A 14017-nucleotide genomic window follows, 5' to 3' on the forward strand; every position below is an offset into this window, starting at 1 on the left:
CTGGGTGGCGGGCATTACGGAAGACTGACAAATCACTAACTTCTACCCCTGAAACCAATAATACACTATATCTCAATTAACTGAATTTAAATATTAAAGAATGTAAAAATGAAAAAAAACACTTTAGGAAAGAACCACAACCACATAACTTGGTACATTAAAAACTGTACACAAACAGGAATGTTGGTGTACTGATACTCAAAACAATCTAAGTCTATTATCAAAGAAACGAAATGGGGGAAATGCCTGAGAAATGAGCCTCCCGCAGGCTTCAGACCCCACACAACTCCCAATTTCACTGCATGCGTGTTTGGGGACGGAGGGACGGCGCCAGGAGCCACGCTTTTGCTCAGGCTGCCTCTGGAAAAGACTGAAGTCTAACCCACATCCTACCATCCACCCGCCCCCACCACACCAGCCTGTGCACTCAGTCCTGTTTGTGGGCGCGGGGCAGAGGGTCACACCACAGTAAGGTGGTCCTCCCAAAGCAGGAGAAAGGAGCCAATCCGACTTCTGCAACATCACCTCCAGCTCCAAGGTCCTTCCACGAGGCTCCCTGCCACCTGCTAACGAAGGCCTGTGTTCTCTGTGTTTTCCTACCCATGTGTGGAACGCTTTCAGATTCAGGATGCAGTCCCCAATGGTCAGCAAAAGAGGGTGGTGGGGTGGGGAGAAGGGCATGACAGCAGACACACTTTCCTGACACATATCAATCCCGTATGGAATAAACTGCAGTTCACTGGACTGTGAAACTGAACATTTACTAGTCAGGGGTACGAACTGCAAAGAAATGTCGTAAACCAAGATGCACCCTCAAGCCTTCCGAAACCACACCTGGTCATTACTTGGCACGAAGGAGCAGGGGATGATGCTGTCCCAGGTGAACAAGGAGGAATGGAGAGGGACAGCTACTGCCATGCTGGGCTTACTCCTCGAGCACCAGCTCAGTGAGTGGTGCCCCCCAAAGGGCCTCTACTATTCCGACGGTTCCAACCCCAGAACAGATCCTCCGTTTTCTGAATGCTCAGACACAAATAAAAGTACCAACAGTCCCCTTGGGGTTCCCCACTACATGATTCATCGACCCAGGTAGTCTAAAGATTGCCTGACACAAAGGCAAGAACAAAGTATTTGCCACCTAAGGTCAAAAAGCGAGCTGATGGGCTTCTTGGTGCCCACGTCCACTTCTCCCTAACAAGGGAAAGTCCAAAGTCCCTGCCAGTCCTGGTCTCTGGAAATCAGTGATCGCTTTAACTTCTAGATCTCTGACTGATATGGCTGATCAGGTTAAGAGCTGTTGTAACTTTCCCTCCCTTTACCCTCCCGAATGTCAAGATGTAGGAACTAATTCAGCCAAAAAAACCCTATCTGGCCTATTGTAGTCCCAACTGTTAATCATACTCAGAACCAAGGTCTAGATCTAATTAATGCAACTCACTACAGCTCAAGGAATAGCATTCTCACAGCTGATGAAGAACACGAGGTCACCCATATGACCAGATCGGGAGAAGTATCTAAAATCAAAGCAGAAGCATTACAACAGACTGTAAGGAAACAGGAAATGTGGATGGAGAAGAAAGTGGAAGTCGATGTTTCCTGAGGGAATGGCATCACTCAAGCGCCGGATGCCCAAGCACTGACCACAGAAACACCTGCGGCGGCACGAGAACCTCCTATCTTTGTTTTTACGTGTAAGCCACTGGGTCATACAGGTCAACCCCTCTTGAGCACAGTGTCAAGTGTTCAATTTACCAAGCAATTCTGTGCTTGAAAACCTCCAGGAACGGTTAACAACTACCTCTATCCTGTGACTGCACATGCTGGTGGCTAACTTTTGCCACTACTGAGAAGCAACAGCAGAGACAATACAACCAAGTATCAACTACTGTTAGATTCTCTGAAAATGAAAATATTTTCAATTCACTATGTAGTGCTTCAAAGAAAAACAAGAAGAGCAGTCCCTGAAGAGTTTGGTGACAGCTGGAGGTAGGCAATCAAGGAGAAACCTTAAACCTTTAGAAGATACACAGGAACAACAACTGACTGGAAAGATGCTATCACCCCCTCGAGCTTTGCCATTCTGCAAGCAACAGACGTCAGCAGACTAAGTACACCGATTACAAGAGCAGCTTCAGTCAATCTAAAGCTAACCCTACAAACGTCTACAATTTGCCCCTGAAAGAACTGCAAAGAAAAGGGAAGAAAGACAAATCGCCATTCGTGCAGCCACTAACATCATCGCCCCTTCACTATAAAGTCACTGAGTTTCCAAACTCACAGCTGTATCCTCTGGAACTGTAAAGGACAGGGAGAGAAAGCAAAATCCATTGTAACTCAATCAGACCAACTGAGGGACCACCACAGGGGAACAGGGAAATCGAGCAGCCTGACATCCCCTCAAGACTGTGCTGTCCCATCTCCCATGACGATAAGGATTTCTGCCCCCAACAAAGATATGCAGCACTCAGCAGACAGGACACACAGCGTGTGACAGACAGTGCACCCGGGACACAGGCATGTCAGGCTGGGCGCCCCGCTGCCTCTTTCCAAAGGCATCCAAGACTACAGCAACACAGAGAAGCGTAGGGACCAACAAATGACCAGAGCCTGCCATGTCCACTACAAGCTGTCCTCGCACGTCATTCCTCATGTGAGCGATGCTGCCGGTGCTGGAAGACGCCTCACGGCTCAGGGTGAAAGGGACTCCTTGAACACCTCAGCGACAGGTAAGCTCCCCACCCTATTAACTAATTCGTAAAAGGAACGTTCCTACCAACAACACAAGTGCAGAACAAAGGCCATCTTCTCCGGTGCCAATGAAGCACATTTGACGGGGATGCTCCCCACAAAGACATTTCAACAGACTCTGACGTCAGCAACCTTCTGCCTGTACCATGCGTCGTGAGGGTTTACAGCGGGAGGTGCACCCTGCAGTCTCAACCACCCCCAGAAGGTTCACAAACTTGACACCACAGTCTAGTGCAGTGCCTCCCAGGAGGCTCTAATTAATAGATTAGGAAGGACTTCTTGTCAAGCACCTGGTGTCCCTAAGGGACCATCAAGCTGCTCTATCAGGAGGTTCATCCCACCCACCCTTAATGACAACCGTAAATTCCACGTCTGCTCAGTTCCAGGTACTGACTGCGGTTCCTCAATGACAAAGAAACTGTCTATCCTAACAGCCTGAACAAAAGTAGGCTTCCTACTACCAGATTTTCAGTTTGTGAACCTACGACGGTCCTCTCTGTGTGACACACCTCCAGGTCTCTCTTATCCAGAGGCCTGGAGAGCTAGGACAGCACCTTTCCGCACCTTCCGTGGCTTCCCCTACACTTCAACTGTCTTCAAGAACTAACTGCTTTTTTTTTTTTTTATAGTTTCTATGAAAGTTTCTACGATATTCTTTGTTTTCAACAAAAACACAATTGATTCTGTAAAAGACTCTAGAGTACTTGGGCCTTCCAATTGGGCCTTCACAGACAGAAATTTGTCTGTCATGAAGAAACCACCCTTGGTCCCCTGTCTTTCTGGCAGGACCCTATGCTTAACCAAAACAAAGTTGAGTGGGGTCATTCAAATGCAAGCCATGACCAGTTTAACAACCCTTTGGCTGGAATTGTAGTTGTCCGTGGTGACTGTGACAAATTTTACACATTAAAAAAAAAGACCTTTATTTTTCTTCCCATCTAGGTCACCCCACGACTTTGCCATGCATATCACATCTTTAAATGAGCTGGCATCAAACGTGTCCTAGAAAACTAGAACCTACTTAGAAAGAATGAAAAAGTTGTATAGCCATTTCTTCCTTCCCCGTAAAAATGTTACCATAGGAGAAGCTTCAATAAACTGCTAATCGTTATATAACATGAACAGGAAAATCTTCACCAACCCTTCAAATACGCTGAGGAAAAGGAATGCATGTCACTCAGTACCGGCGTCCACCCTGAGGAACAGAACTCAACAGGAATGAAGGGACACTGGAGGCCCAGGCACAAAATCATACACAGACACAAGAAGGCTACAGGCCCCACTCAGGAAAGAATGCACCAAACACATTCGCGTTTATTTCTTTTTTAAGCAAATGACAAAGACCCAGTTTACCAGCTTTACGTTTTTAAACCTAAGCTTAACATTACATATTTAAACAATTGTCAAATCTTACTAAGTTGCCAGCATTCATGCACAACTAGAAAAACATCCTCAATTTATTATTAAACGAGAAATGTATTACCATTAATGCATTAATATCTCTCACTACTAAATACTGAAAAAAATTGAAATTATTTTTTGTGGAAGATTCATCCTGGCAATGTTAACTTCACAGCAGGCTGACTCTACTTGGCTCACGTTTCAAACACAATGGAAAAGCAGGTCCGTGCTGGTGTTAGTGTACGAAAGAGTCACGGCCACCTTGGATTACGTTTAATAAAAAAAGCAAAGTGCATACAGAGATTTACAACAATTTTAAAGACAAAGAAAAACCAAAACAGAACAAAAACAAAAAAACAAAACAAAACAAAAGCCAAAAACAAAAAAAACCCCAAACAATGGTCCTATTATGTGGTCCCAACAATAAACTCAAAAGTCTATGACAAATAGGGCTCCGGTGAGCTGTGTATAAATACTTTAGATTAGGTACAGTTATACGGAAAGTTGAGTTCGTTTGAAATCTTCAAAAAAAAGCGTTCCTGTCAGTCCTCAACGGTGCCCGTTACAGCTAACATTCCTGCTACACGCGTGCGTTGTTACTTGTTATCCAAGCGTAGCAGCTGCTCCTTACCATTTATCATTAAGGACTTTAACTGGCCATTCTCTTCAACTTCCACTCTTTCTTCACCATTATCCACAATTCTGAAAGAAAAAATGCATTTCAAACCTTTCTTTAAAGTCAATACATGTGATGTATCTATTTTAAAAAACCATTAATTCCCATTGGCATATATGAAATCACTAATCTTGAGGGTAAACACAGGTAAAGCAACCTGACAATTCTTTTTTAAAATGCATTTCGTCTGACAGATACTGCACAGCTCAACACTGCATACGTAATACTCATGAAAATGGTAGATGTTTCTGGGTTTTATGGCTCTAGCAGCGCTCAAAGTTACTATACATTACGATGTTGTTACACATTTTAAACGTGGCTCTACGTAAAGATTACCCCACTATAGAAATATTAAGCAGCAGTTCAAAAGGCAAAGCTCTGACATTAAAAGTAAAAAATCCCACCGGTGCCAGATTTAACACACAACCTATACTTTACACTCGGGGCGTGTGTGTGTGTGCACGCGCAATGGACATGTGGCACCTGTGAAACAGTACACCTACTGATTTAAAAAGTATAGATAACCACCATACCTCTTTGTAGTGATTTTTCTGCCATTAACCATTTTAGTAGAAGTCGATATAGATTTGAAGCTGCCCATCCCGCTACCACCAAATGCCGTGGAAGAGAATGAAGTGATGCCCCCGTGACCTGGTGACGCGAAGGAAGTAAATCCTGTGGGAAAACAGGAAGATTAGCGACCAATGTGTCCAGTACTAACGTAACCAAGTATGAGTAATGGGAAAAGCACGGAGGAACGGATGAAACCAAGGAGAGCACTGCCTGAGCAGAGCAGCCTCAGAACCACAAGGAGGAAAGAGGGCATGTGCTCCTCTGGAGGCTGGAGAGCAGGAGAGTCCCCCTCCCCTTCTTGCATCCTATTTCCTCCCCCTCTTTCCCCAGCACTCTGCTGAGCCCACTGGCAGCTCATCCCAGAGACAGGCGGCCAGCTCGGCACCACACGCCACAGAGGAGTGGGATGGCAATAGGCATCGTTATGTCGCAGGGGCAGAGCGGCTTCGCCAGCACAGAATGCCAAACCCAACCTGCTTACCTTCTCCTTGCAATGTGACCAGGAAGGGGTGAAACTCTGAATTATTAAAAACCTCAAATAATTTTAGGAAGAATACCGCAAACAGTTACTAAAAAAATATGGATCTACGTAATTCATTTGTGGACAACATTTTCAATTATGGTAATCACGCTACAGACGCTAAAATCCCTGATTTCCACAAGTTACACAAAAGCAAACCAACCTCTGATACTGAGAATGGTTTGCTTGTTTCAAGAGACTACTTGTCCCACTTTGAAAATATTCACATAAGAACAGATCTCCATACTCCCTAAACATGACTCTTTACAAGGCTCCCAGAAGTAGGGTCTGCATCCACACACCCCCCCTCACAACATTAGCCACGCATTTCTTAAATGAAGTACCGTTCTGTGGATGTACTCAACCAGCTTTCTTGGACTCCCCCTTCAGCCTGAGCAAATTCACCTTCAGCAGACCGTGCGGGCCCTAACGGAAGGTCTGCTGGAGAGAGGCCGTCGGCAGGAGCCCTCTGCACCCAAGTGCAGTCAGACCAACCATTTACCTGCGTGGGGCCAGCACATGCTTGAAGGGAACAACACTGAGCTGTATGTTGCAGGGCAGCCTTCGTAACAAGCACTGCCAATTCTTCCCATGTAGCATTTGAAATAAAAATCAGAGAATCAGAAAAAACAAGAGCTCCTCTATTAAGAGGAACTATACGAACTTCAAAGAAAAGATTCTAATTCTTCAGATAAAATACATAATTATATCATGCCACATGAATATTACTCTGGTCGATGAGCTGACTTTTTTTAAGATTTTTTTTTTTTACGTAACCTCTACACCCAACGTGGGGCTCAAACTCACAACCGTGAGGATCAAGAGTCGCGTGCTCCACTGACCAAGCCAGCTGGGCACCCCAGATGAGCTGCTTTTCAACAGCCCGCTGCCGCTGTGGGGCAGGGCGCTCGCACACAAGGGCGCCCCCAGTGCACTCTGCGTGGCCACGGGCACTCGCACACAGTGTGAGAGCTGCACCTTCTGATCCCATCAACCTGGACCCTCCTGGAGTACTACCTACTGTTTTTATAGCTGCCAAGAAGTTAGACAAAAAGGATTCAGGGAGATTGTCTACAAGTGGGTTTTTTCAGAATTACTTATCCCAAATCAAAAACTCGTTTTAACCAGGAATTTCATTAAATGTTAACCTTTAAGAGTAAGATTAGAAGTGGATTTTCAAGTAAAACATTCTTAGGAAAACTGGGGGGCAGTACAGGTTACAAACTACAGATCTTGTACACGTGAAACTACCGACAAACCTACAAAGCTATTCTAACCAAAAGAAACAGACATTCTTCGAACTGCTCTAACGGAAACTGCGATCATGTGTCGGACATTAAATCTAAGGATTTAATACCTGTATCAAAAGAAGGAAACCCTCCTCCAAAAGATGGAAATCCACTGAAGGCAGAGAAAAACGACCCCGTGCCTCGGTTCCTGCTTCCACGGGGGCCTCTTCGACTCCCAAAAAAGTCCTCAAATGGGTCTTCTAAAAACAAACAGATACAGTTTGTAAAGTCTTTATTCCAGCTTACTTTTTCATGGGAGAGCTGCGATAAGGGGAACTGGGTTAACACCTCATGTTATTCCATCAGAAGAAAAAACTTACCAACAAGTTGTAACAAAGCTTATCTACAGCGCAACCAAAGTTCATCTAATAACCAGCAGCTTTACTTACTCGTTTAATTCAACTACACCTAGAATACATTACGGAATAAATAGCCAGACTGTTGATACAATCACTCTATATAACAAATGTAGAATTCGGGATCACTCATGTGCGCTTCAAACTCAGGGAGCGGAGTTGTTTTTGTGTTTTCTCCTGTCAAGACTTTATTTAAATTCAAGTTAGCACAGATACTATCGGTCTCAGAGAGAGAATTTACTGATTCATCAGTTGCATACAACACTCAGTGTTCTTTACGTTAAGTGTCCTCCTTAATGCCCATCACCCAGTTACCCCACCCCACCCACGTTCCCTCCAGCAACCCTCAGTGCATTCCCTGGAGTTAAGAGCCTCTTAGGAAGCTGTTTGTTTTTTAAGATTTTATGTATTTATTTGAGAGAGTGCGTGCGTGCATGAGTGGCAGGAGGGGCAGAGGGGGAGGGAGCAGCACTCTCCCCGCTGAGCAGGGAGCCCAGCATCATCACCGGAGCAGACGGCACCGTCACTTAGCTGACCCACTTAGCTGACCGAGCCACCCAGGCGCTCTTAGGGAGCCATTTTAATATGGCCTCTGAGTCACAATAATCAGACACTGTCCCTGCTGCCACCACTGGAAAGATTAAGGTGGCTTGACACTAACGTGACTGTATTCCATGGAACCTGGGCTACCTTCCCCAACGTAACTAAGAAATAAACACAAAAATGGATTATTCCAACATTTATTTACGTAACACAGAGACTGCTGTAGCAGTGAGGCAAGATTTAAGCACCTGCTGATTCTGGGACACAGGGTTCAAGAATTCCATTTATTTTCCTGTAAACTTGATGTCTCAAAAAGAAATCTTAGAAAGGATTAGTCAACGTCAAATCTGAATAATGTTAACTGGCAGACATCAACGATGTGCTCTATTTTAACAGAAAATTACTGATACAGATAGGCGTAGTATTCCTATTAGACATACCAAATGCTCCTAAAAATAAAAGTAAGATTAGCCCTGGTATTTTGTTTGGTTATCAATCAATGGCTACTAACTAAAAACATAGGAATTATACAAACTTTTTAAAAATGCACTGCAGTTCTGTGAATTATCAGTGTTGTAATTTTTTCGGGGAAATAGAAGAGCTCTGCACGAAATAAAACAAGGACTCCTGCTGAGTAGTAAGAAAAAACACACGCCAGAGAACAGAGACGCACCGCACGACGCACCGAAGCTACTGAACCGGGATGGCATACTACGTACGCCTGGGCAAGAGTGACCAAAGCAGGGAGCTCGCGGAGCTGAGTGGAGACAGGAAGGCGCTACGGCAGTGAGCACTGGCCCCACACAGAAACGGAGTGCACAGACACGCGTGACCTTCATGGCGAACTCCATCACAGTTCGCAGGGACACGAGGAGGACCCGCGAGTGAGAACAAGTGGCTAGGCAAGGCTGAGAGGCAGCTTCGAGAAGCTCAAAATAGGGCCTAGGAAAGAGCGCGGGCACAGTCTTGGCCTCTTAGAGCTGTTCTCAGTGAAAATCGGCTGGTCTGCGTTACCTAATGCTACGTGTAGGAAGATGGGCCTGAAGGGCACATTTAGAGAACTGGTTACTGGTGCCTTCCTGAAAGACCTAGAGAGGAGGTGCCAGAGGAAGGAGGAAGGCCTCTGTGCAATCCCGCTGCGGAGACATGGCCCCATCGGCCCCCAAGGAGCCAATGCGAGAGTCACAGAGGACGCTGCGTTAGGGCAAGTCAACCCCCGGACGGCTGGTAGTGCCACTTCACTCCCCAGAGTCCACAGTAAACGCTGCCCTTCACAAAATAATTTTTAGGACAATCATTTATAACCTACTACTTTGTAAATGGGGCTGGGCTTACAGTCCACTGTCGCAGAAGTATGAATGCAAGTTCTTCGTGAACTTTATCTAAAGCTAGTTAATAGCACTTTGTGAATTTCTCCAGAGACTCACCCTATTCAAGTAAAACCCAAGCATTCTGTTCAGAAATCACTCTTCACCTTAATACCACAGCCTATACACCCGCGATACCAAATTTTGTCAGAGCTACCCTGATGTCCACCACACATGTGAAGAAACAAACATTACAAATGCAATTTAAAACCACTGTGCAATTTCTGACTCTCCCCTAAAGCCACCTTAATCAGTAAGAACTTACGTGGCCTGCTTTAGACTTTCACAACCCACACAGGAATCCCTAACACCATGCTGTTCTGTACCTGAGATTTCATTTACACTGAATCCTACCGTGTTTGTTCTTCTAACATACTCAGTCCTAACTTCCGGAGGCTCACCTGGCGATCAAATCCTTAGTGCTGTTCACAGGCTTGAGTGCAAGATCCAGGGGCCATATGGTACCACCATCAAATACATGGGTTCAGATGCTCACACTCTAAGCTAAATGAAGACTTGCATAATTAATCACACAATTCCAATCTTTAGAAGCTACTTCGAAAGCTGGTTTAGAAGTAGGAGAAAGGCCAGTGGATTTTCAGTTTATATATTTTTTTAAATCTTCTTTTTATTTTTTTGTTGATACTGTACATGCTTTTCTACAATTCTACAATTCTACAATTCATATAGTCATTTTACTCACAGAAGTTTATGTAATTTCAAATACTAAAGTTACAAAAGTTTAACCCTGAAAATGAAAAGTCTCAGTTACAACAGTCACAGTCACATGAAGAAACATATTTACCATGCTTATGTTGTTAAAAGTTGCCACTGTGAAATTAAGACAAATCTTTATTAAGAGTTTCTTATCACTGGTATTACTGGTTTGTACCCTTTCAAAAAGCAGTTAAAGAGTGTGTACCATGACCTTTCAAAACCTTCAGCCCCAAACTAAATACAATCAATTTCTAAAAACTCTTCAATCTAGCAATTCTATTTCAGGGAAATCACTCATCTCAAACAGGGAAATACTTCACCGCACCAAGAGAATTTAAAGCATTAATTATATACTGAAAATTGAAAATAAGCAAACTTTCCAAAAGAGGAGGAGGTAAAAAAGCGTTTTAAATGGACATTTTTAAACGGTCATTAAGTTTAGGCTTTAAATAAAGGCAGAAGAGAACATGCAGGTAACACGTTACTACTACAATATGTGAAAAATGTTAATTGTTAGCAAGACACATGTTCATCACCCCCCCTCGACCTCGTCTATAGTTCCCAAATTCTTGAGGATGCATCATTTTTGAGATATATAAAGGCTAAATATTTTATTTTTTAGTAAGAAAACTGTAATAAGACAATGTAACATAACCAAACATGCTACCAAGTATGGTTTTATTTTCAGCCCAGTGGGCACACAAACCACAGGCAGTGAGGTGTCCAGGCTGAGGACACAGGGACTGTGCACAGGAGGAACAGACCCCTGAACAATGTGGGGTTGGGGGTGCTGACCCCTCACACAGTCAAAAATCAAAGTTTAACTTCTGACTCTCCAAATGCTTAACTGCTCATAGCCTACGGCTGACAGGAAGCCTCACCTAGAACACAGGTGGTTCACATGTTTTGTATGTTGTAGGTATTCTGTATTCTTTCAATAATGTAAGTTAGAGAAAACCAAGTGTTAAGAAAATTATAAAATACATTTACAATACTGTAATCTATCAAAAACCAAACAAACAAAAAACCTACCAAAAGTGGAGGCACGCAGTTCAAAGCTGTGTTACTTACAAACATCAGCTGCAACCACACGTGACCCCTTCAAGAAGTGAAGGCTGCCGTGAGTAGTCCCTTGTGCTGTTACGAAGGTCTGTGCACACGTTTTCATACGTTTAGCAAACGTCGTTTTCCCACCTCTCCTATCCCCTTACCATGTAACCTAAGACATACACTTCTAATCACAGTATTTCAGGACCCCACCTCCCTATCAGGGAAAAAGGTTAGTGCATTTTTGGGCATATAGAGGATAGCTATTCTCATGCTAGGGAAAATTATGACCGTGCTATTGTCTTTACTTGGAGATTGAGATGAAGTATAGTAACTTAAGGAGAGGAGTATGGGTACTGAGTTGACAGAGGGTGGGCCTGTGGTGGTTAATTTCACATGGCAACTTGAAGGGCCCCCAGGGTGCTCAGATATTTGGTCAATTATTATTCTGGGTGTGTCTCTGAGGGTGTTTTTGGATGAGATTAACATTTAGATCAGTAGACCGAGTGGGCACATATTGGGCTCCCCAGTGAGGGTGGGCCTCACCCAATCCCTTGAAGGGCTGAAGAGAACAAAAGGCCACCCTCCCCCAAGTAAGAGAATTCTCCAGCCTGATGGGTTTTCAACTGGAACACTGGCTCTTCCAGCTGGATGGCCTTTGGACTCCAACCCAGACAGCAGCTCTGCAGATCCTGAACTTGTCAGTCTCCATAATGGAGTGAACCAACTCCTTAGAGTGAAATTTCCTCAGATATGGATATACAGTTGGAAAGAGAAGTATGTAAATGTAGACCCCCCCCATGTTGCTTCTCTCTGGAGAAACCTAATACAGATTTCAGAAAATAAAACCTGTATTCTCGATCATTTATTCTACAAGGATCTTTGGGCAGGGGAGCTACCAAGGCAACCTGAAACAGGCACAGGTCTGGAGTGTGAGCCAACGTGGTCCCATCACAGCTCAAGGCACCCGAGCTCGCACGTGTATCAAGTACACCTCCTCCACCTCAGAGATCCTGCTAGTCCCTCAGAAATAGGAAACCAAGTCCTTGAAGGGGTCAGTGATACCACACTGTGCTCTCCCCTAGCCACAAAGAAAAAGAGGGAGGGGGGACCGAACAAAACAAAATAAAAAACACAGCATGGGCACTTCGAATAGAGTGTTGCCCCTGTTCGACTTCCCTACACTCTCCCAGAGCTGCAGCCACAGAACATCTTCTCCAGGTTCCAAGGAAGGAAGCGGTTCCCTCAACTAGAGAGACCAAAACTTCATGTGGAAGACATGAGGAGCCAACCTACGAGACATTCCGGAAACTGACCCAAGCAAGGCCCACAAACTGCACTGAAAGTTTAAGAACCAACACAAGTCAAGGCTCTGGCTTCCCTTGGAAAGTGAAACCGCACGTGGAGGGCCTGGCTGTCACGTGATTCAAACACAGCGTGCAGACCCTCATTACGGGCTTCCACATCCGCAAGGGGGTGGTCAGCATGCTCTTCTCCTGGCCCAGAAAGCAGTTCTCAGAACCACCTTCTCCAGAAGCCAGCCATTTCCTCTCCCTGCTGAGGGTGCAGCTGAGGGGCTGGAGGGAGTCACAGGAGCAAACACCCCGAAATCCCTCCCAAGCACATACTCAAGAACTGAAAAGCCGAGGTCAGTAGCACAGCAGCCACCCTCATTCACCAGCATAAGTTTAAATGAAAATCAACTATTTCCGAATGCCAGCTCCACAGAGCAAGAGTTCTCCAATACGCACATAACGCTATACTGTTATGTTCTCCAAGAAAACCGGACCAGAGCACTAGGCCTCCGCCAAAGAGGAACAAGTGGAGAAGCCAGAGGGGCAACACTGACCCCCCCTTACTCATTCAGGACCATGGGCTCTGTGGTCGTTACACAAGTTACATGAAAACCGTCTTTACTATGGCCGGAAACCAGTTTAACACGTTACATATCTATGTGGATTTTTAAGTCCTACTCCTTGCCTTCTTTCAAATTACGCGTGTGCAGGGATGCCCGAATATGACATTTCGTCCCTAAGGAATTACGGAGGGCACCCGCGCCTCTCTCACCTCCGCACCTCCGCCTTCTGGTTTCTCTTAGCACATCTCACATTTCAAAGGCTTCCCCTTATTTCTCCTTCCAAAATGGGCTGCTTCTAGGGTATACAGACAAGTCTTTAGGGAAAACTACTTTACTGGATGGCTTGTGGCCCTCCAAAATGATGTGGAATCCCAAAGCCCCAGACTCCATGAGTGTGATCTCATTCAGAAGGAAACAGGGTCTCCGCTGGAGACAGAGTTAAGATGAGCTCGGTAGGGTTGGTCTGAATCCAGGAGCACTAGTGTCTCTATGAGGGGGAAATGTGGACAGTGACACACAGGCAGAGGGAGCACAACGTGCAGACACAGGGAGGAGATAGCTACATGCGAGGACCACCTAAGGCCGCCAGAAGCTGCTCCCTCCCAGGACCTGGTCTCCCGCTCCCGGCCTCTAGGACCAAGAGGCATCAGTTCCTGTTTTCAGCCCCCAGGCCCATGGAAGTGTTTCGGCCACCCCAGAACACCCCATGGGCCTAAATGCACGGGCTTCTCGTTCTACAGGACAGCCAGCCTCTGGGAGCTGCCCCGCCTCTCCTCCTGGGGCATCCACCCCTTCCTTGTTTCCTCCACTCCCTCCAGGACTGCTACACTAGTATCTAAGCAAGGACTGTCTCAGGCACAGTCAGTAATGCACAAACATTTTATTCCAGACGCGCTTCCCGTTGGGCAGGCCCCCCCCCCCC

General features: G+C 45.3%; 1 protein-coding gene across 4 annotated transcripts in view; it reads right to left on the reverse strand.

Annotated features, from left to right (window-relative positions):
* The window catches only part of DNAJB6 (DnaJ heat shock protein family (Hsp40) member B6), a 71930-nt gene that overhangs the window by 22450 nt on the left and 35463 nt on the right, over positions 1–14017 (reverse strand). For all 4 annotated transcript variants that reach the window (XM_040643751.1, XM_040643752.1, XM_040643750.1 and 1 more), the window contains exons 6-8: positions 7276–7407; positions 5359–5500; positions 4781–4851 (exon numbers count right to left, since the gene is read on the reverse strand). In XM_040643751.1, the coding sequence (XP_040499685.1) occupies positions 4781–4851; positions 5359–5500; positions 7276–7407 (345 nt within the window). The remainder of the gene's footprint in view (positions 1–4780; positions 4852–5358; positions 5501–7275; positions 7408–14017) is intronic.

The sequence above is a fragment of the Ursus maritimus genome, unplaced genomic scaffold (genome assembly GCF_017311325.1).
Source record: "Ursus maritimus isolate PB19 unplaced genomic scaffold, ASM1731132v1 scaffold_3, whole genome shotgun sequence".
Taxonomy (NCBI): domain Eukaryota; kingdom Metazoa; phylum Chordata; class Mammalia; order Carnivora; family Ursidae; genus Ursus; species Ursus maritimus.